This window comes from Oreochromis aureus, linkage group 18 (assembly GCF_013358895.1).
Source record: "Oreochromis aureus strain Israel breed Guangdong linkage group 18, ZZ_aureus, whole genome shotgun sequence".
Classification (NCBI taxonomy): domain Eukaryota; kingdom Metazoa; phylum Chordata; class Actinopteri; order Cichliformes; family Cichlidae; genus Oreochromis; species Oreochromis aureus.
In genome coordinates this window covers 15,387,862-15,412,129 of record NC_052959.1, presented here as the reverse complement: position 1 = coordinate 15,412,129, position 24,268 = coordinate 15,387,862, and the positions used below count along the sequence as shown (strand labels likewise).

At 38.8% G+C, this 24,268-nt stretch overlaps 1 protein-coding gene and 1 long non-coding RNA gene across 2 annotated transcripts in view; one reads left to right on the top strand and one right to left on the bottom strand.

Moving 5' to 3' along the window:
• Window positions 1-7,188: 7,188 nt before the first annotated feature.
• tnn (tenascin N) overlaps window positions 7,189-24,268 on the bottom strand; it is a 39,955-nt gene continuing 22,875 nt past the window's right edge. Inside the window, 14 exon segments of the mRNA XM_039601665.1 lie at window positions 7,189-8,487; window positions 10,276-10,439; window positions 11,021-11,185; window positions 11,284-11,380; window positions 11,828-11,902; window positions 11,904-11,956; window positions 11,959-11,979; window positions 12,074-12,212; window positions 12,745-12,875; window positions 15,100-15,363; window positions 16,793-17,059; window positions 18,335-18,373; window positions 18,376-18,597; window positions 19,856-20,119. Of these exon segments, the coding sequence (XP_039457599.1) occupies window positions 8,338-8,487; window positions 10,276-10,439; window positions 11,021-11,185; window positions 11,284-11,380; window positions 11,828-11,902; window positions 11,904-11,956; window positions 11,959-11,979; window positions 12,074-12,212; window positions 12,745-12,875; window positions 15,100-15,363; window positions 16,793-17,059; window positions 18,335-18,373; window positions 18,376-18,597; window positions 19,856-20,119 (2,051 nt within the window). The 3' untranslated portion in view covers window positions 7,189-8,337.
• On the top strand, window positions 8,540-20,004 carry LOC120434129. Its single transcript, XR_005608958.1, has 3 exons — window positions 8,540-8,690; window positions 12,773-12,878; window positions 19,906-20,004. It is a non-coding gene; the product is annotated as an uncharacterized LOC120434129 (long non-coding RNA).

The following is a 24,268-nucleotide window of genomic DNA, read 5'->3' as shown; positions in this document are numbered from 1 at the left end:
AATGCCCGGGTTTTCCTATATTCCGACAGAGGAACCATGTGTGTGACGTCATCCCCGAACTGCTGCTTTGTGAGTTGTTCTGCGCTCACAGATGGGACTGACAGCGCACAGCAACGCACGTAATAATGTTTAAAAGATCCCAAAGTGCAAGTGCATCTTTTCAGACGAACTGCAAAAGAAATTTCCCTCGTACCGACCCAGTACTGGTAATTTTTCTTATGCAGATGAGGTATTATTTCTGTACCATTTATTAAGTCAGGGGCTTTTAAGTTTTCTTTTGCACTTTTTTGCACTGACATAGTTTACAATTCACAATTCATTAACCGCACAGAGAAGGCATCGTTTAAATATGTTAAATATGTTTCTTTAAGCAAGTTCTTCATGACCGAGCCAGGTGTCCGCTTTTTTGGAAATCAAAATAAGGTCACCCTTTTTTCCACTGAATAGTCTTTCTCACAGTAGAACGATGGACTTCAGATAATCTGGAAATGGACCTATAACGCTTTCCAGAATCACAGGCAGAAATAATTGCTTTAATAAGATCACCTGTATGGTTCAGACCTGTAAAACTGACAAAAATGCAGATTTCCTAGATGTGGTCGCACTTGCTGATTATCAATTAATCAAGTAATCAACTGAGTATCACACACTGTCCCGATATATAAAACCTTAGAATTAAAAGAGGGTGTACTTTCTTTTTTCCATGACTGTATATACTCATCTGTTCTATCAAAAACACAACAAACATGTTGCCCACATTATTTACTTTGTGCTCCAGCTCCACTGTGTCCCATTTTGAACCCCTCATAAAAACAAGTTCACCTTTTCAAAATTCCCCTTTAATTTTTTGTTTACATTGTTGTTGTTGATGTGTTTGTCTTTCAGCATATTTTAATGACCCGGCAGGCAGGAGACCGCAGTTATCACAGACTGTATGTAAAAAACTAGCATTTGGCTTCCACATCTAAAAAAATTATGACAGTGAGAAAGTGCCTTAAAACTGCATCCTTTCTAATTGCAAACACAGAAGTTCTGTTTAGAAGTTTATAGTGAAATGACCCTTCCTTTGATCTATGATCTCATTAAATAATGTCCGGACGAGTTTATGCTCTCTGCTAATTTAAAGTCTTATCTAATACAACATGATGTGCATTTTCTAATGTTGGTCACCATTAGTGGAACATATGAGCATGTAGTGTCCCTACATTTAAAAGTTAGTTCACCCTCAGGCTTCAAATGGTCACAAAATGATGGTAAATATGGGTATATTAGAGGCTTTAGAATGGCCACAGTTGTTATATTAAGGTTTCTTTTGTAGTTTCTACGGTTTTCTATACTGCACTGCTTTCTTGCTTGGTTATGAAGGTACACCAGGAATTCTATATTTACCAGGGTGCTAATTCTAGCAAGCAAAAAATCGTCACCTCTATATTCACTGACAGAGTCACCTGAGCTTTGAGTTATCAGTAAGGTTAGAAAAGTCACTGCAGAAAAAAAACATGGTTGTGGTTGGTTATGACAGCTGGTTGGCATTTATAATACAAAGACAAAGAGAAAACAGCTTGCCTGACACTGTGCAAAGGTAAGAAAATAATTACTAACATTGCAATCAGTCAAATCAGTACTTGTGAAACAGGAATTCACAAATTGGCGGGTCTGTGGTAATCTATTCTTGTCGACCAAAAGAGACTTTTAGAGGTACTACGTGCTTTTTGTGAAATTTGGTCGCTGGTTGAGTAGTTACTTCTCGTTTTCTGTCATTTGCTATGCCTTGGGTCGTGCTTTAAACTGAAAGCATATTAAAGGTTAATCCATGGCTTTCCCATTAAATACTAGCATAAAGTCACACATGCAGTAAGATCCAAAGATCCATTTTATCACTGTGGCAAATATAGAAAAAAAACATGGTTATGGTTGTTATTTGACATTTTCACACATGAATTCTAATCATATTTTAAATTCATTCCTGCTCATTTGCCTGCCGCTAAATTTGTTTACACGACAGCCATGGGTAACGTATTCCAAATATGGGTTGTTGATGGCTCTGTTTTTTCACGTCTCTGTGCTATAAATATATATATTAAGCTCAAGTGTCTGATAACACTTCATTTCCACTCATGTCCACACATCCATGCCTTTTTCTTCAATACTTGTTAGGCAGTGACTTGACCTCCGTCACTTTAAACAGATCATAATTTATTTTCAAAGCACTGTTTAAATTAGCTGCAGGAGTTGGGGGAGGGAAAATAACACGCAGTGTACATTGTCGTCAGTTCTCTGTGATCAGAGGAAATGGAGGTGAGAGTATTTGTCATCTGTTTGAGCACCAGATCTACCCTTGTGGATAGCTTCCTGCAAGATCGCACTATGTTTTTTTCTTTCCGCCCATCTAATTATGCATGACATTGTTTACTTAAGACATGTTTGCATTGTTCTACAGTTAAAAAAGTGCTGATGTGATTCTTTTGTTTTAATTATGTGCATGACTGGGTTTTGTTGGTTGCTCTGCATGCATAATTTATCATGATATATAGAGAAACAATGATAAAGCATATAAAAACAGTATGGGAGATGACAGGGACAGAAATAAAGTATTTTCCTAGCTTTGTGGGATCTCATTTTTCTATTTCTAATTTAAATTGAAGTTAACGGAGCCTTTAGGTTTTGACACGAAGTCATTATGTTTTCGTTTGCACAGGCGTCTTCATTCAGCGTGGCTGCCAGGACAGTATGCTTACAAAAATTCACTGTGTATACAAGCAATGCGTTTACTTGGAGCGCATATGCATGCCAATGAGAACAAAGTTCCTGATCGCTTTTGCAGCGTGTCAACACACCGCGCTTGAAGAGACCACAGGAAGTATGATGGACTGTGAAATGTGAGGATAAAATAAACATAGACTATGATCCCTGCTGTGGCGCATAAACATAGAATATGACGCCTGCTGTGAATGATTCCATACTGCAAAGTTTTCTATTACACAACAGAACCATCCACCGTTACTGCGACAAACTGCAGCAAAAAGTCAACTAAAAGCTGGACCATTGTTTAGTTAGGTATGAACTGTAATCAAAGAAAACGGAAAGCTGCTGAAGAAGAGCAATTAATAAGCACTTCTGCCCGCAGTGATCCTCGTGAACATATAATTTTCATCATTGATTTGAAAGCCGTAGCTAAGAAATCTTTGATGCACGTAATCTGTTTGGCTCGAGGAGCAATTCGTGTTTGACAAAAGACGTGCACTTTGTACAAATTCGTTACATCTCACGGATCCTGAATTTTGGTGTTGTCAGAGTATTACCATAACTTGAATTTCAACATGTAAACATGTTCTTTTAAAGCCTGAGGTGTCGTTGGGTACTATCTTTGACAACTTGCTACTTTTTTTTTTACAGCGATGTGAGAAAATAAAAAAAAATTAGGCACCGCACATTCTGCCAGGAGGTGTAACCACTTTGTTGACAACTAAGTGTATGCTTTGCCAAGGCAAAACGAAACACAAAAATTGCAGTGATGACAGGTTTTTTAGCATTTCAAGTGAGCACTTCATCTGAGTATTTGGATGTAACTCATAACACAATCGTGCAAATAATATGTGAAGTTTGTCATAAATGCAAATGGTAACACTTGAGCGATTAGGACAGACACTCACTGATCACCTTTTTAGGTTCAACTTAAAGCAGGTATCCAATCAGCCAATCACATGGGAGCAACTCGATGCACTTGGTCAACATGAAGAACCTGATGAAGGTCAAAATTAAGCATCAGACTATGGAAGGAAGGTGTAGGGACACTTCCAATAGACCATGTTCAAAAAGGTTCCTGGTTTCCAAGACAAATGCTTCCAGTTGAATTGAAGATTGTTTTATTTATTACAAACTAAAGATGTAACTATGAACTCCTTTCAAAATAAACATGAACATTCCAAAAAAAAGGTATTTATCCAGAACAACCTGTGTACACGGTCAGAAAACCATGAGACTCCTAACCTCTACATCCATTCTCCTCCTCTTCCTAAACCACACATGGTGCCATTGCACTTACATGCTTAAAGTGGTAGGCACCTCTTTTAGATTCTTATCCCAAACAATGACATGTCCTTTACATTACCTTATGTAAACATAACTTAAATGTTCAAAGGTATTAATCCTGAAAAGATTAATTATGGAACTAATCTATGAATCATAAACCAAACATGAACTTAATCATTCATAGACATCTGGTGCCTACAGAAAGTTATTTAAACAATGTTAATCTTGGCATTGTTGGTGGTGGTGAATGGCCCAAAAAGGCAAAATATCCAGTGAGCAGAAGTTCTCTGAGTGAAAGTAGCTTTCTGAATCTTGCTGGAGAATGGCCAGACTGCTTTGAGCAGATAGGAAGGCAACAGTAACTTAAATAAACAGTTATTGTAACTAAGGTATGCAAAAGAGCATCACTGAATGCTTAACATGTCAAACCTTGGAGCAGATGGGCTACAGCAGCAGAAGTAGACCATAACGGGCGCCACTCCTGTCAGCTAAGAACAGGAAACTCATGCTATAGTTCATACATGAAAGCATGGATCCATCATGCCTGGTACCAAGGGTTCGTGCTGGTGGTGGTGTAAGGGTGTGGGGGATAGTTTCGTGGCACACTTTGGATCACTTAGACTCCGCAGCCCTCTTGAGGATTGTTCCTGACCATGTCGATCCCTTTATGACCGATGTGCCTGTGTGCCCTGATTGCTGCTTCCAGAATTGCTATGTCACAAAGCTCAAATCATCTTAAACTGGTTTCTTGAACATGACAGTAATCAGTTCACTGTGCTCAAATGGCCCTCACAGTCACCAGATCCCAATCCAATAGAGCACCTTTGGTAGTGGTAGAACGGGAGATTCACATCATGGATGTGGAGCTGACAAATCTATCATGTCAACAAGGAAATAAATCTCTGAGGAGTGTTTCCAGGACTTTGTTGAATCGATGCTACAAAGAATTAAGGCAGTTATAGACTGCAAAGAGTGTATACAAGAAACTAAGAACAGCTACACCTTCGCCTTTAATAAATTTAATGAAAGGCCAGAAAACATGGTTGTTAATTACAGAATGCTTAATGATTCAAAAAGAGTCAATCAAGGCCTGAGGGTTTATAGATCCCTGGTTGATAATGAGCTTTAAATAAACATTCAGTTTCCCTAGAAAGAAAGAAAGCGAGAAAGAAAAAGAAAGAATCCAAAGTGTTGCTGAAATGAGTCAATGGAAATTCTTAGTGCTCCCGTGTGCTGTGTGACAGTGGCTATCTTGAATTTCAAATGTCTTCTGTTTTGCAGTTTCTCTCTTTCCATGAACTGCTCACACTCCACCCCTTTAAACAAACACCCCCTTGTTACCACGGTACCAGGTTCTCTCATGGAAAAAATACATCACACTGAACCCAAGGCATAAGTGTCAAAATTCAGACAAATGTGTATGTCAGCAACCTTATACTGTACTATATATATACACAAATGTAGAAGGGAGAAGCAGAAAGAGAGAGACAAACAGGGCAAAGTGTGCTTTCTCTCCTCTCTGTTTATCCTGGCACTGAGCAAACCACTTGCCCCGTAAAGCAATGGCAGGAACCAATCTCCTTAAAGTAATTTGCAATCACTGTGCCTGAAAAGGCCTCTCGCATCAATGAGCTTTTGTGAGACCTTTCATTTCAAAGTTGATATGAATTGCTATGCTAGAAATATTTGCTGGCAAAATTTTTGTCAGCAGCCTTCTCAAACTCTTATTTGATTTTGATGAATAAACACTTGGGGAAAAAACCCAAGACATTTTTCACTTACTCATTCCAAAAGTGTTCCATTGTTGTTTGAACAGATTATATCTTATTTCGGTATCTTTTTGTGTTTAAATGGCGTGATGACCTTTTTATATCCTTTCCGTACACCCTCAGCAGCTTGATAAAAACAGCTCCTGCGCAGAGAGCCAGTGGCTGCTTCTGTCTGCAGATTATGAGATAGAGAATTGGGAAACTGCTCTGAGACCAGACAGCAAACAATCATCAGTTCCTGCAAATGTAGTTGCTCAACTCAGTATGATGAAAGCGTGGTGTGGTACTAAAGAAAGAACAGCTGAGTTTCACAGGTCAGAGTCACGCCTTAGCAAATTCATCTCTGACTGAGAGGTTTTACTTATGTCTTATTAATTAAATTAAGCATCTATACAAGGAAAACAAGATAGTGATAAGCACTGAACATCCATCCATCCATTCTCTGCAGGGTGGACTTCCTATTGCTTTCAGAACTGTTCTAATTCTTCATGGCACGGATTCAAGGTGGTGGAAGCAATTTTCACGGATTTTGGTCCATATTGACATGACAGCATCACACAGTTGCTGCAGATTTGTTGGTTGCACATCCATGATGTGAATCTCCTGCTCCACAACTTCCCAAATGTGCTCTGTTAGATTGAGATCTGTTGACTGTGGAGGCCGTTTGAGTACAGTGAACTAATTCCCACAGGTTATTTGAGCTTTGTGACATTGTGTGCTTCTCTGCTGAAAGGAACTATCAGAAGATGGGTATGCTGTGAAGCTTTTTTAAGACCATTCTATATAAACCCCAGAGATGGTCTTGTGGGAAACTCCCATTAGGTTAGCAGTTTCTGAACACTTAGACCAGCTCATCTTGGACCAACAACCACTCCACGGTCAGAGTCACCTAAATCACCTTTTCTTCCTTATTCTTATGCTCGACTTCAGAATTAACATGTTAAATGCATTGAATGGCTGTGTGATTAGCTCATTAGATATTAAAAAACAGTTGAATGGGTGTACCTAGTCAGTTGCCTGGTGCCTGTATATCCCCAAATTAACATGAATAATTTATTATAAAAACAAATTAGCTGAAGACAAGATTTGTCTCCAGAAAGTCCTTAAATGGAGCACTTAAGGTCCAATGAACAGACAAAAAGACAATTAATAAAAAATGAAAAGAACTAATAAGTCCATTACTATGCATATATATACACAGACAAATGTATAAGACAAAGTTAAAGAAGCATGCATCAGCATTTACTGCTTCAATAGGTCTGCATAAAACTTAATGTAGCTTCTAGTGTGGCTGCAGATTTTTTTGGGGTTGTTATATATCTTCTTACAGCAGTGAAACACAAATATACTGAACAGCTATAACATTTTGTCTGGCTTTTCCACTTGCATGCCTATATCCCATAAGGCCATCGCTATATTGAGATGAGAAAAACAAACAAGATTTTCACATATAAAAAATGTTTTATTTTTATTCCCTGAATGATTGCATTAATATGAAAGAGCAGCTATAATGTCAGCTTGAGAATACAATTAGTAAATAAAATATGGATAAACAGGTTTTTATTTCCTCATTTCTGACCTTTAAAGTCCTGATCCTAAGGATTAGCTGGAAGTTAAAAAACTTTTAGGAGAATGTAATGTGTGAGAGTCACTGACTGCAAATCAAATAACATCTGGCAGATTAGGAGAAAAGTTGATTGATGTGCTCAGCCCTTGTCACTTAAACCAAGTTTGTAATAAAAATGTGTAAAAAAAAAAAAAAAAAAGAAAAAAGTAATCAAGTAAAGTCAAAGTCAAAGAAGTATTAATAACTTCTGTCAGCTTTCCAGATTGAAAAACTAGCGTTTGGTCATTATGCTCCAGAGGATGGGGCAAACAAACTTCATTCCTATTGACATTTGATAAAGGCACGTCACATTGATGGATATTAGCTGTCTTGGTCATCTGAATGTAAAGCAGGAGCACTTTGGCGTCTCTAGACAGCCATCCGTTGTTACTGACGGCCTTGTCCCACACAAACTGATGTGATGTGACAGTGTTAGAAGCACAGTGGCAGTTTAATGTGACGAAGCCAGCTGGCTTCACAATCAATAAACTCAGGGTGCTAACTCTAATGGTCTACACCTGATCCACGAAAAACCCAACAACAGACAAGCTATTTTTGTTTTCTACCATGCACTCAATTTCTTTGGAGGATGTGAAATAAGCAAATATAACACAAGCAATATAAACAGGTTCAAGTTTGAGTGATAAACTAAATCAATTAATGTCAAAAAAGTCAAAGGACGTTTGTCATTTGCCACTTTCTTGTAGTCACAGTAAATCTTTGAATTTCTATTGTGCATATGAACAGATATTAAGGTATTAGTTTTTCTAAAAAGTGTACATATTGTCCAAGAATTGAGACACACAGAGAGGGAGACCAGTAGGTATTCTAGTCTAGAGTATTAAAACATGCATGTGTACATATGTACAGAAACACCAAAAGCTTGTGTGATGTCAGGCTGATGGGACCGATGTGTTTACAGGTGCTCTTCTATTTCTTTTGGAGTTTTGCATTTCTGCTCTTCTCCCTAGCCGCCAGCGATCGCCTCTTCCTGCTGGACAAGGCTCCCACAGGTCGGATCTTCATCTCAGTGAAGTCGAGGGATGTCAGGTGGCCCTTCCACGGTTCCCAGTTCACCCCCTGACAGCAGAAACAGCAGATTGAGAGAGAAGCTGATTGGGGCAAAGTAGGGAAGAGGAGAAATGGCGTATGTTTAGACAGGAGAGTCGTAATGAAAGGGGGAGACAGCGAGCGGAGAGATCGAGTCGCGAAAGAGGCAAGTGGCATGACAGGCAGGCGGAATGACATGCAGTAATAAATACCTACCGCTGGCTTCATTTCATGTGAGTACAAACTTGTTTTGACTGTTATTGCATTTTGCCGACAAACATTGCAGGAGACGTCTGCAACGGCAATATTATGGATGAAATCTCGACAAGAGCAGAGAAATCCCCTGGCATTTCCTTCAGTATCAGTCTTCCTTAGACATAATAACTGTTGTTGTTACCCAAGCAGCCTGGTAAAAACACTTATGGTTTATAGCTGGTGTGAGAAATGTGTTTTCTTATCACTTCTGATGGATGCTGGCCATTTCTGCTTCACCTCAACAATCCAAAACAAAACAAGTAGAAGTGGGCTGGGGTGAAGTTGTCTTTGATTGCTGACCAGGGAGCAGCCTCCCAGAAAGCTTTTTACCTTTTTTTTGTTCTTGTTGTTTCCCTATAAGATGCTTAGTAAAGATCCTAAATAACAGTGATGTTTTTCCTTCACAGCAGTTAGTTGCAGTACTTGTGTGTTGTTTTAAATCCTAACAGAGATTGTTGAAATATATACTGTGAAAAATGGTTAGAAAGGCAACTAAAAATGCATCTGATCTTCAAAATGGAAATGGAAAATGGATTGCATTCAAAGAGCCCTTTTCCAAAAGTTTCGGCTGCTCAAAGTACTTTTATACCACAAGCCGCATTCACCTATTCGCACAGTGCCCAGTAATACAGATTTATGGATAACCTGCTCTGCATCACGGGTCACAGCTGGACAGTAACTATTGAATTACATATTTTCAGACTGAAGAGGACTGATAAATAAAAAGAGTAAAAAAGATTTTTGAAATCCAAAAGTTTCCTTTAGTAAAGTAAAACTCCTAAACTGTTTAGGAGGCAAGCTTTTAGTAATGTTTGCCATAAATGTAAAACCCATGTTGTTAACTGGTCAAAGCCTTTGGGTAATTACAGGGTTAATACAAGTCTATTATGATGTAATGCAGTCAGCCACCAATTGGTGAAACGGTATGGTATAACGATCATACAGTAAAAGTGTGACTTAATGCAGAGCTTAGATTTTATGTTGCTCATCTGGACAAATGGAGGACAAAAGAAAAAGGTGCTAGATTTTGCACAGCAGATGAGCAGTATCTTAAAGTCATGACCTTAAGAAATAGGAAACAAGTCCAACAAAGAACATATGCAGGCCCTGAGAGATGAATCTGACCTGAACCTCAACGTTACTGAAGCAGTGTTGATCATCTTGACATAGAATGGAACAAAAGGAAGAAACACCCAAAGAAGAGCTTTGAATGTTCTTTAAGAACCCCCGAGAACTATTTCTGAAGACTACCTGAAGAAATGATAAAAACGATTTGTTGAATAAAGGTGTTCATATCAAATATTGATTTTCAAGCTCGTTAGAAATGTACTAACTGTTTCTGCATGTATGAATGTTTGCACATTTCAGTAAATCACTGCACCTATTTCCCATTTTTATTGAAAAATATAAAGAAATGAGTCTCAAGACATTTGCACAATGCTGTTGTTTTAAATATGTGTGTGTGTGTTTCTGTGTATGCTATCCAGAAAACTAGAAAATCAACACTGAATCCAATAAACCACAGTTTACTGCTGCTGAGGTGCTACAGTCTCATTCACTCACCATGCTGTGCCTGGTTTCACCCCATTTGCCGTTAAGGTTGGCCAGGTGGCAGTTTTTGTACCACCAGGCGCCACGGTGACTCAGAGCACAGTTGGTCAGGGCAAGGTCATTATCTGAATCAACGGTAGTCCAGGGGAGGCCTTGGTGGTAGGTCATGGCATCACCTGGGGATCATCGAGAAAATTAGGATTGCACAGTTATTACCGTAAGAACAACAGACTTTGTACCGTCCTCTAACCACAACATATATCACTGCTGATCTGCTGGTCACTTCTTTTTCTTTCTTGTGTTGCTTGATGGAAGAAATTGAATATAATGCCAAACACAGAGTGATTCAGTTCTGCAGCACATGTTGTTTCAGCACAGTGAGTTATATGAAGACACAGCATAGCTCTTGCTGTGTGTGTCTGTGTCTGTCTGGCTTCAAAGCCCACTTAAGCCTTGCTTTCATCCCTATATAGATACTGTCTATAAGTGACTGAATGTAAGTTTCTGAAACAAATATCCCACCTACTGTTGGGTACATTTCTTTCTCAGCATCCTACAGCATGACCGGTGGGGTGCCTCCCGCTTGAAACCCTTCTATTTTCTGACCCTGTCTGTTTCATTGCTATTTTAGCCATCACCTTTTGGCTATAACTCATTCCATTGAAGTGCAACAGAGAATATAATTCTTGAAAGCTGTTTGATTTGTCTGCACAGCCTCAGCCTTTTATGTTGCCTATAGTTAAGGAGCAAGAGTCACCTGCTGTCCCACTGTATTTGCCAATGGTGAGCTTGAACTTCTGCTTGACTGGTGCAATCTTAAAGTTGTCGTATACAGCATACGCCCTCTCTGAGCCCACACCCAAATCAACCCTCAGCTCATACTGAGTAGGAGTGTTGGTAAGCTCGTGTATTTTATCGAGACCTGAGGGAAAACACAAGCAGAGAATATCAAGAAGACACTGTGCATGTTTATGCCTGTCTGTAGAAAAGCCCTCTTTCCCAAAACACTGAAGTGCTCACCAATCCAGAACTCCTCGGTTAAGTTGCCAAAACCTGCAATGTACTGCCTCCAGCGTTTCATAAAGTCCAGCTTGCCAATGTTACGGCGCTGAAGCACCTAAAAGTAGAAATCACTCATAAGTGTTACACAAACATTTCAAATGGTTTGTTCTAACTATTTAGTGCTATCATTAGGGAGTTGAGCCCAATCGATACTGGATTTCCTGATTTGATGCAGAAAATATAATAAATTTATATACACATAACCAGCATTGGGTCAGTTTGTTCACCACTGTTTCTTTGTTATTCAAAGCGAGACTAAGATTTGATGCAGCCAATAATACTTTGATTTAGGGTTGCAGCTTCACACTTGGAGTCTAATAAACTGAATTGAGACCAAAATTTATATATTCAGACTCCAAAAGAAATGAATCCATTTCCCATAATACAACCCAGGAGCAAATAAGTCACATGCACATGCCAGTGTTCATGCAGTCGCTCTCATTGTTAGACAAAAGTTCCACACTGTGAGCTTCTTTATTGATATCATATCAAAAATTCCTACCAGCCAGCCGCCTCCATCAGTGTCCATGTCACAGTAAGCTTCTATAGGTTTGGAGCGGTCATTGTTAATATAGACTGTATAGACACCATTCCTCTTATTGCCGTTCTTCATGATCTGAACACAGTCCATGGGGAATGGGTATAGGAGACCAACTGGTGACGGGGATGTGGTGGGAAGATTATTAGAGTTTTTTTCATACCGATGATTTGTAACAGAGTACGAAATGTTAAGTGACGTGGCACAAACCTGTTTTGAAGATGGTTTCTACCACCTTGCTCCTCTTGTTGCCCCTGTAGGCAATAATAGTGACAATGTACCTCTTCCCCATCTCAAGACTTGATGCAGCAAAGCTGCTCTCACCGGCTACAAGCTGCTTTTCAACAGTCTGATGAAAACATATAACAGAACATTCAATATAATAGCATCACATTATGGATTTAATGTTTCTGACAAAACAAAAAAGTAAATTGTGTTAGGTTTAATTACTTAGATCTCAGTTTTAAAGACAACCAAACAAAAGCAAACAGCAACAAAAGAAGCTGATTACTTCTACCAGGTTTGCTTTGTTTGTTGCCACAAGAGGTCACTGTTCTACAGAGATTAAGATTAACGTGCACCTTTAGCCCCTGCCAATTTCCCAAATGTCATTTAAATGACTGAGACTAGGAGAACATGTTGCCCAGAGATTCTGCTTACAACCAGTACAGAATAAGAGGAATCGTCCTTAATCCTTGCATCCTTGCATCCTTCAGTTTTCACCTTCAGGGCTTGTTTTTTTGTTGTTAAAGTTACACACTTAGTGAACACAACATAACACCTGAGAAATTGCACCTTTGAATATTATAGGTGGTTTATAAGTGTGAATACCGTGATTTATGGTGCAAACACTACCTGTGCTAATCATTATGGTGACTTACCTCCATGTTTCCCTCTTCATCCCTGTAGGTGAGGATGTAACCCTCAATGTCAGCCAGAGGAGGAGTCCAAGTTAAAGAAGCAGAGTCCAGTGTCACATCTACAGCCCTCAGATCCTTGGGAGAATCAATGTCTGGTGGGTGTGAGTGCAAATCAAAGTGGATTACAGCTCAGCGACAGTCAATTAGTCATTAATGCATTTGATAAAATCATGTTTTCATTTGGTAAAAAAACATGTGCTCCATTAACAACCCTTTAGCCCAAAAATGTAAACTGTGAAGAACACATTAATGATTTCTATGAACAATAGGTGCTTTTATTTGGTTTTTACTGATAATGTTAATCATTCGTCTGTATTTATTTACCTCTATGAACCTAAAATGTAGAGCTTTTGATTCACGGCGATTAAATTGGCAATTTAGATTTTCAGACTTTCTCCACATGAAACTGAACACAAGATATGACAACCATCTGCCTGCACAGTTACAATTTGCCTGTGCAGATAAGCTAGTACTTATGTTTTCTTATTTAAATGCTTTGGGAGTTTGACCTGAAGCAGAAGCTGAGATAATTTGTCTGACACCAAGATGCCTGTTAGAGCAGTTGGAGCTTTAACCTCCCATGGCTCAAGAAATTAGGGGAAGTCTATGCCACCATAAGGTGCAAAATCATCCCAAACCATCTTCTATTTGTATTAAAAAATTTGTTTTTTTTGAAATAAAAGGGCAAAACAGCGTGAAGAATGACATTTTGAGCAGCACCTTGGGTATCATTAGGAGAAGGAAATGCTCCTGACAAATCTGTGAAACAGTTTGGTTCGAGACAGCTTTAAATGACATAATAATGGTGCTTTTTACTAGGTCCAATAAAGTCACAAATGTTATAACATGTTCCTTTATGTGTCCCAGATGATATCGTTTGACACAGTAACGCTCCTGTTTGAACACAGCACCACACTGGCCTTCTGCCCGCTGATGAGTTACGATGAGAAAAGTTTATCATCCAAAACTCAGCCATTTGCTGCCTAATTGAAAAAGACCCAGCTTTCACTTAGCGCTCCCAGATGATTTTACAGATCATCTGTGAATCACAAAGATGCCCCTGTTGTAACACGATCACCATGTGCTGCTGCTTTTTACTCCACACGAACTTCTGAGGCACGCCATGTGACCTGACCTCCCAGGCCTCTGGGAATCATATTCCAGCCAGAAAGGTGGTCTTTGGTACTTTAGAGGTTCCAAATAAACAAATATTGACTCTGTGATTACATGTTAGTTCATATTATAACTAATCCTAGAGTGCACAAATCCTCAACCCTACACAGGTTTGTGACAGTTCTGACTGTTCACTCATCTGCTGTAACTTTGCTAAAAAAAAACCACTTGTCATTTAAAAATCTCCAGCTATACTTAATCTTTGATCCCTCTCAATACCAAGCTATGCCAAGAAGTACAACTTATTCCAATATTGCTTGTCATCAGAAAAAGATGTAAAAAGATTTCTAGTCAACTCCACAGCAGTCAAGTCTGTGCGAACTGGTGGTCTCTTCATCAGAAACTCACTGGGTTTGAATCATCTGCAGCTGCTCAGAGATCGTGATGCCTTTTTGCCTTTTATTCCAACCAATATCCCCCCCAAACTAGGGCCACATGTACTTTAGTAATAATTTAGTGGTCTCAGGTTCGGATCTTTTTATTACCAGTATAAAAGCACCTGGGACTGATTACTAAAAGAAGGTACTGATGGGCCCTGTGCAGCTTTTCATGTCTAGTAAGAAAGAATACTAAATAAATTGTTTTGGATGAACTACAATTTAATGGTGTCTTCCTCTGCCAGTCCTCTGCCTCTCTAGGATATTTTAAGAAATTCTGACTGGTAGTTTTTGTGCAATACTGCTGACACATAACAAAAGGACACTCAAACGTTGTTGTTCATTATCAGGGAAATAATCTTGAGCTGCACCATTGTTTATTCTTTTGGGTACTCTCCATCTTGCCATCAAGTGTCATAAAATTTAGTTGGGTAGATTTTTCAGGGGCTTTCTCATCCTAACAGAGAGTCAGACAGACAAACAGGTAAACACTATTTAAAAATAATGGGTATTTTCAGCATTTACAGCCAGTTAAAGCTCAGAGTTGGCTCATGTAAACATTCAATTAAGGACTATGTTAATAGGAGAAGCAAGTTTTACAACATCCTGCTCCTCTGCCCAAATGCATCAATGTATTTAAAGGTAGAACCCAAGGCTGGAACAAATTTAAGAGAAGAAAAATGACCTTTTTCAATGTTTCATAAGAAAGAAGAGTTTCAATATTACCAAAAGGGGGAAAAAATCTGCTTGTTCATATTGTATTGACCTGTCTGTGCTTTTGTTGAAATCTTCCTGGTTGCTTTGTCCCCCTTGACGGCCCAGATGTAGACAGTGTAGAGAACTCCAGGCCTCAGGCTAGTCAGCATGTAAGAGGTCCTGTCAGACCCAACAGGGATTTCCTCACTAGAGCCCTCAGAAGAGGTGTAGGTAAGGATGTAGCCATCAATTTCTGCCTGGGCTGGATCCCATGACACAGTGAAGCTGGATTCTGTTTCATCTCGGGCTAAGAGGTTAGCAGGAGCATCCAGTTCTAAAGGAAGATGTTAGTAGAAGAGGTTTACTGCACTACTCATGCACATTTCAAGAACTGCTTGTGCAAACTACAAGATGTGTTGTTTCATCTTTCACTACATCAGGGGGATGAAACAACTTAGCTTGATTTTTCTACAAGCATTAGTATCATGATTGGGAGAACATGATGAATACTGATGTAATACTGATGTTTTTTAAGTTCACTTTATCCATTTAGAAACCTGGTGGTTTGCGTCACATTTCACAGGCCCAAAGTGGTTAAAAGGAAATGATGAGTCAGGACTTCAGTTAGAAACTATTCAGCTCCTAAGAGGTCTCTTTAACTGTGTTTTCATCACATCTAAAATTATATCTACTGATTCCTGCCTTAATGTGGTCTGATGATGCACATAAGATTTTCTCTGGCCAAACAGGCGAATAGGAACATCCAGTTCTGTACAAAAACATGATTAAGAGCATAGAGAACAGAATAAAGACAGATTTTGGGGCTCTAAAAATCTAGCAGCAGGCGAATTACTTGATTTTGGTGAAGAGGATTGAAAAATTAAACCGTCTGTCTGATTGTCAGAAAGGAGAGTACTTATTACTTGAATGTGGTATTTATATTTGATGATGCAGGGAGATTTTTTTTGTCAAATATTCTTCTGATATTGCTGAAAACGTCTTGTTTTTCTGTCAAGAAACATTTCAGTTTCAGCTCTGTTTTGCTATGCTATAGGTCTAAGGTGCTGTAGTTTGAAGAAGAAAAGTGCTTGTGATCACCGCAGTTGAAAAACTGCTGACGTACTCTATGTCACGACTGAAAATGGCTTTAAGAGAACTCTTCAATCCATGCTTCCCTTGCAATCAAAGACACTGAGAAGCAATTGAAATTAGCATACTGTTGAATAAAAGATGTTGAGATGAAGTTCTCAACCTGAATGGATCTGAGTCTGCATGAATCAAGGAAGGGTCCTTCGACTGGAAAGGAACTATAAAAGGAGCAACTGCTCCGAATAGTGAGCTTAATGGTCAATTGGAAAGAGCAGGCCAGAGTGCCTCCTTGCACTGCAGGCTTGACTGACTGAGAGGAAATCGCTGGGTTGTTCCAGTACATGCTGTGAGCTGGCACATGACTGCTCAGGAAGAGCTGAGGTAAGTTATTGGGGAAAAAGATGTCTGGGCTGCTTTCCCCCTTATTGACCCAAAGAAGAAGTTGGCAAGTAGATGGATGAACTGATGAATGGATACGTTGGAAAATTGCTTTAAACAAACAAGCTGATTCTGATTGGTCTACCATCTGAGAGACATTTTTTTTAAGGTTTACAAGGAGGTTGACTTGCTGTCTTGTCAGAAAAGCTGTAATTATGGGGCATCTGAAGCTCTAGGGTATTAAACATGAATTTACTAGACAGACAATTTGTTTTAACAAAACTGGCATTTGACACCTGTCTGAGCTTGTGTTGAGATCTTCCTGCTGGCTTTGTCTCCCTTGACAGCCCAGATGTAAACAGTGTAGAGGAGCCCAGGCCTCAAACCAGTCAACAAATAATCAGACTCATCGGCCCCCACTGGGATTTCCCCACTAGAGCCATCTTCAGAGGACGTGTAGGTTAGCATGTAGCCATCAATTTCTGCCTGGACGGGATCCCATGAAACACTGAAGCTGGATTCTGTTTCATCTTCTGCTAAGAGGTTAGCAGGCGCGTCCAGTTCTAGGGGAAGATATTAATACACAAACTCTAATGATGAATATTACAGTCATCTGGAATGTGATGGGTGACGAATTAAATTATTCTAAAAAATTTGAAGGAATATAATAAATGCAGTTATTTGGTTGATAAACCTTGTGAAAACTGTATGTCAAACCGACTGTAGACCAGTGCTGACAATTTAGAATTAATACTTTTGGAGGAATTGGGAAGGGTTAGCGATTTACTCAAACATGTTCAAACAATCATGTTAAAGTCAGTATTGGTGTGACCAACTCGATTCTTCAACACAGTCTGAACTCTTTTGGACAAACTATCTTGTCATGTCTTTAAGCAGTCTTCAGCATTAGTTCTCCAGGCTTCAACAGAAGATCCACTGTGTTTTACACACAGCATTAGACACTCACTGATGTACCTCTCTCCTGAGGTTTTGATGATGATTTTATTAAAAATTTCAAATTTTGATTCATCACTTCCCAAGCTCTGTTGGCACTGATTTGCAGTCTGATTCTTCTATGATTTAACATTCCTCAGTCTTCTCCCTGTTTCCCTTCCTTAAGAATGGCTTCTTGACAGCCACCTTTCCACTGAGACCATTTCTGATGAGGCTTCAGTGAACAATAGATGAATCTGAAGGAGAAATGCAAACATGTTCCACTTTCCTGACTAAAACTGAAGGGCCAGACACATTTCTCAGATCCTGTGTCAGGACTTTGCTGGCTTGTTTCCTATTTCTTATGGAGAAGACTTTCAGGTACTGTTCATCTGCTGTAGATAGCCTACCACTTCTTCTTTTGTCCTTAAATATTTTTGAGGACACACTACACATTATCCTGATATATGCCAAGATTTTGGCCAACAGGTAGTTCGAAAATAATATTTTATGCCTGTCAAATTGTGTTATCTTTGGCATTTTTCATAGATTCAAACAAGAAATGGGAACGAATTATATATCTCTGCAACAGGCTGCTGGTAACAAAGAGCCTGAAAATACAATTTAAAATCATTTCTTTGCAAAGTTATGTGTTATGTGTAGACACCAATAAAGCCAGGGGAACTATTGCTCAATAACTCTTTAGAAAATTACAAGAAAGTCTGCCTCACTGGGAGCAAAATTTAAAAAAAATGAGGGCTGACTCAAGACTTTTGGACAATATTGTATCTTTATACGTAACATAAAATATATTATCATGTAAGAGGCAAGGAAATAGGTTTTGTTTAACGTTGATATTAGCCATTTAATGCTGTGGTTTGAAAAGAAAGTTACATTTCTGAGACCTGTCTCAGCTTGTGTCGAGATCTTCCTGCTGGCTTTGCTCCCTTGACAGCCCAGATGTAGACAGTGTAGAGGACCCCAGGCCTCAGGCCAGTCAGCGTGTATGAAGTACTGTCAGACCCAATTACAATTTCTTCACTTGAGCCCTCAGAAGAGCTATATGTTAGCATGTAGCCATCAATTTCTGCCTGAGGGGGATCCCAGTGCACCCTGAAGCTGAACTCTGTCTCATCTTGGGCGAAGACGTTAGTAGGAGCATCCAGGTCTGCACAGGGAGTTGTAGTTAGTAGATACTGGTAAAAACACGCTATTACAGCTGTTGCAAACAGAAAAACTGAAAACATCAGCAGTGCGGAGCTTCACCTGTATCTAGAAGCTGAAGACATTGGAATAGATGTCAAACTTGGATCAAACTCTATGCTGAGCTTTAGCAGCTCTCTAGCCTTAAACAACAGCCCCTCTTATATAAAGCTGTTGTTTTTCATATATGACATATATGAAAAATCTTTTCAATGGTATCCAAAAATACCACATTTACCTATTCCGACACATTTTTTGTTGAATCCAAGTTTGACGGCATGACACACTGATATGTAAGCAGTGGTACTAGGAGCTACTTGTAAGCAAAGAACATGCAAATTCTACATAGCATACATTTTACTAAGAGCAGGAAAACATTGTTAAGAACTGTTAAGAAACTAAAGTCATACTATGCTGTAAAGGAAAACTAATTCTATTACTAGCTCAGTCTGTTTCACCAGCTTGTGCCGTCACAGTCATTGTGATCCTGATGTGTAACGATGTTTTTCAAAGTACTCATACTTCTTGTTCTGCTGACTTTCTTCCAAAAATATCAATACCAGCAGACAGCAACAGCTGCTAATCTGCACAACAGCCAGATTAAGAGACATGAGAAGTGTCTGGCTCCGTTGACCAAGCAAAATGCTTCTGCTCAAACTTCTTATGAACATTCAGCCCGAGGCTAAACTGGGCTGCTTTTAAATGAGGTGTACCACCTAATTATGTTAAACAGCGTTTTTCACACAGAGTTCAAGTTCCACTCTTGGCAGATGGATAAGAGGGGCTGGTGTGCTAAGTGTGGAATGTCTATATTATTGCTTTTCACACTTTGCCAGAAAAAAACCTAGCATGCACAAGATCAAGAGGTAGTAATTGACCAATTATCTGTCTGTTTTTTAAGGTCTTACATAAAGGAGCTTAAGAAAAAGAGACCCTAAAATCAACCTTACTTCAGTTCACAGACTGCTCCAAGTTCAAAGGCAGCAAAGAACAGTTGTGCTTTTGATCACTTTTCAGACAAGAGACAGAAGATAAAAGCATTTGTGTACACTTTCAGCACCATTGTTAAAAAAGAGGGGATAAGAGTTTCTTTTTTGTGCCTTACCTTTGTGGATATTCCTAGCTGACTTCCAAAATATGATTCCTCTGTGGGAGTCTTCAATGACTGACAGTCAAATAATCAAATCAGTCTCTACTGTAATGTTTCACCTTTCATCACTTACCTGTTTCAGCTTCTGTTGAACTTTTTCCGCTGACTTTGTCTCCCTTATAGGCCCAGATATAGACAGTATGGAGAACTCCAGGCCTCAAGCCTATCAGCCTGTATGAGGTACTATCACGTGCTACAGAGATGTCTGAACTGGATCCCTCAGCAGAAGTGTAACTCAGCATGTATCCCTCTATTTCAGCCTGGGCTTGATCCCAGGAGACTGTTGCAGTGTCCTCTGTTACTTCGGTAGTGACGAGATTTGTTGGAGCATCAATATCTGCAGACGTAAAAAGGCAAAGAAAAAAAAGCATCAAAAAGAGCTGAAAAAGTCAAACAACCCATTAGAAATATGTTCATATATGCATCCACATACATCCCACACATGGATACTAAATGTATAAAACGAAATTCTACATAAAAAAATGTGGAAAAAGAAAATAAACATTGAAGGAACAGAAGAAACTGTGCACATGTTCTGTACCAGAATACTAAATACGGCTGCTGAACTCATTTAAAGTTAAAGCAGTGAAGTGGTATTTTTATTAAATGTAAACATTAGCTAAATGCCAGATTAAAAATGTGTGTTGTTGAGAGTTTCTTGACATCATTGGCAGATTTTGCTTCCTCTGTATATTGAGATAGTCTGTTCCAGAGTTTGGGGGCATAAACACCAAAAGCTGCATCCCCAATTTCTCTCTGTGAGGAATACTGTATATCTAAGAGTTTGGCAGTAGAGGATGTTTGAGTGCAAGCCGGGATATAAAGTGACAGACTTTCAGAAATATAAGATGGTCCAGATGGTCCAAGGCCATTTAAGTAAGAGTATTTTTTAAAGCAGTTCTGCAAGATCCTGGAAGCTAATGTAGCTCTGCTAAAACTGGAGCGATGTGCTCTCTGTTATTCTCTCGTTTTACTTAATAACCTTGCAGCAGTATTGGATAAGCTGCAGTCTACTGATAATCTTTTTAGGAAGTCCAACAAAATGAGAATTGCAGTAATCCAGTCTACTAAAAATGAAAATATTTTTCAGAGTCGTGGCGAGCCAAGAAGAGTCATATTTTGGCGATATTCCTAAGATGAAGGAAAGCTGCCTTGGTAAAGTTAATGCAGGGTTTAAAGCTCAAATAAGTAAAACAATGCCATTACTTTTTACTTGAAATTTTACTGTGTCACCTATTGTTGCTCGCTTATAAATAAACAACTTGGTTTTAGGGTCAATTAAAAGATTTTCCATTTTGTCTTTGTTAGGTTAAAAAAGAAAAAAAAACTGCTGTCATCCATTTATTAATGCCAGGTGCTAGAGAGAGAAACATATAACTGTAGACTATGGCAATCAATATTATACTGTGAAATAAAGTTGCATAATGAAAAAATGAGCACATATAATAAGAAAAGTGAAATACCTGAACAACATCAACCAGGACCTATTGGCAAACTTTGCAAGATTAAACAACATAACCCTGAAGTAGCTACTTAAACGAATGAAGCGCCGTCAGTTCTGTAGCTCAAACAAATTGTTCATAAATAAATGACCTGGTTTTTCTGTCAGTGCCTTTTATAATAGCCAGAATGATGAATGAACTATCTGGCAATGTTTGAGAAAAATAAAGGCTGTGGTCGCCTTTGTTTGCATGCTACTTCAACCTTTCTTAGTTATTGGCAATTATGCATATTATGGTTTTATATTTTGACAAATATTTTATATTTTTATTAAGGTTTATATGTTGTGTTGTACTTTATGTGTATAAATACTTGACGTTGACAGATTTTTCAAAAATGAAAGCATCACAAATGAATAAGATATAGTCACAGTAAGTCCACTGATGAGGTGACGAGGGCTGTTGCTAATAGTCAAACAAACATCAGTTGTTGAGAAACAGCCAAAGTTTTGAGTCCTCTGTGGTTAATAGACAGTACAGTACTTAACACTTGTTAAACCGAACATTCAAATTGAAGGGTTATACAGAGAGGACTTCAAGAAGTTGACATCTAACTTCTGCAGACACTGTTATTCTTTTTTCTTAGAAACATGTAAGTAGTCTATAATCACCCACTTAGACACCAGTTGCTCATGGATTTGATAGACAGTCTTCTTGCCCATTAGTTCACTTTAGCTGATTTAACAGCACATTGCAGCCCTGCATTTTTCTAGACATTACCTGAAGCAAGGACACTTTGATGCTGTCAGATCAGACATTAGCGTTCTTTATGTTCTTGAAGTAATCATAAGTGTTCTGAATGTCCAACGTTAAAGGTAGGGTGAAAAGCCAGTCGTGATAATATTAAAAAAACAACAACTTGCTTTATGAAAATAAAAGTCAGGATTTTTGGACAGTCTTTCCTGGAAGACCGACAATGTTGTGTTGTGTTGTGCTTTTCTTGATGTGTGCACAGAAAGTGAAAAAAGAGTAGGGGAGACAATAAAATAGAATAATAAAAACAATAAAAACTGAAGGCAGCTTGAGAGACATTCAAATTGCTGACTTTCAACACAGCTGGCAAAATTGAGGTGAAGTTCAAATTGTTGGTTTTGGAAACAAAACCAGCAAATTGTGACACAGGAAATGTGTTCGGCCAGGCATTTTCTGACCATTTCACAAGCGCTTCTAAAAGGTTTCACCAACCCCCCAAGAACAGCCCGTTCAAATATTCTGCAACAGTTTTTGTCAAGAATAGAGCACTTTGAAGAAATCTCACTGATGGCAGGTCAGGCTGTAACATGGCACATTCGTGATACACATTTTTATCCAACAGAAATGTACATAAGCCTGTTACTGTTTTATTAATGGATGCCGAAGATAAAAAAAATGAACAAAAGGAGAATTTGTAACATCAAAGCAACCTAGGTTACTGATCTGTTCACTGCACTGCAAAGCACGAGCTGCAGAGGGAAGACAAGCAGACCAGAACACTAAGCTTCTGTTTTGGTGGCCTCGAGGAAATATGAAGGATGCACGCAAGACTCTGGTGAAGCTGTGAGTGTTGTCTGGATGGGCTTTGGGGTCGGTCGAGGTACTCATCATGAAAGTGTAGAGGGAGAGCAACAAAGAAAGTAAGACTGAAAATAAAGTCACAGAGGCATAGTAGAGGAGACACAAAGGAAGTGAAGGGAAATGTAAAAGTAATCATCATTTAGGATTATTCCTCTGTGGCAGCAGCTGAGTCGAGGTCGTTCTTGTGTCAGTGTGCAGTGTGCATCGTGAAAACTGATTGATGATGCATCCAAGAGAAGAAAGGAAGTGTGCAACTGTCTAACTCTATATCCCCTCTTTGTCTCTCCTCTCCTCTCCCTCTGTCACTTCCCTGTCCTTGTGGCTGCACTGCCTGACAGCCTGTCATGAGCTAAACCACAGAAAGAATTTATAATAGCTCCTTTTTATTAGAGTTGTGTGTTTCCTCCAAGGCCTGGAAATGGGAGGTCATTCAGTTTTCTAAGTACCTTAACTGAACAACACTAAACAAGCTTAGTGTTGAACATTTAAGAACATTTTGCAATTAATGACTAATAATTTCAATTCTGCACCAGAACTGCATGACCTAAAAACAGAAAGTGGCAGTATGTACCACCAGGCAGATGTCAATGTATTCTGGAAATTGACAGTAACTGTGAGGTGTGAGGCAACAACATATGATGCATGTGGCACAACATATAAAGCCTGTTAGTGCAAAAATGTTTTTCTTTTTGAACTGATCTAAAACACTTGAAAGAGCTTATCAGTTTTAATGTCTTCATTCTTTTCATCATTCATTATTAAATTATTTGTTTTGTGACCTGAATAAAGCTTCTTTAGGACATAGCAGTAGCATTTAGGGTAAGCAAGGTCGGCAGTGCTTTTCCAATAAAATCAGAAAATCAATATAAAAAATGAACTTAGTCTCTGTCCTTTCATCTTAAATAGCATTTTGCCATAAAGTTTCTCTTATTGCCTTTAAATTACTGCCATCTTGTGTCCACAGTTGGCTATTGTCTCTGGAACCAGGATTAACTCCCCTTGCCTCTGATTCCAATGAAATCTATAGGCCAGCAGAGTTTTCTGGCTGCTTCCACATGCACATTGTGGATAAACCTCTGGGTTTTGACTGGAAATTGATTGGATACCGGTGTGCTAGACAATCTGCCCTGGCTCTACTTTCAGATCAGTTATCATGTACATTTTATTAGATTGCACTGTGAAAGAAGTTTTTAATATCTTCTTCAGGACTTTGAATAAGAAATTATGATGGAGAGGGGAACTCAAGTCACCTCTAATTTAATTAAAAAAAAAAAAAGCCTTTTAATTAAACCAGAGAAATACCTTGGTTGAACAAATGTACATACTGTGCTTTGTAATATATATCTTATTCTCACAGGAGAGTCACCTGTGAGAATCTCCTTTGTACATTAATTCAACCAGAGAAATACTTTGGTTAATTAAATGTACGAAAA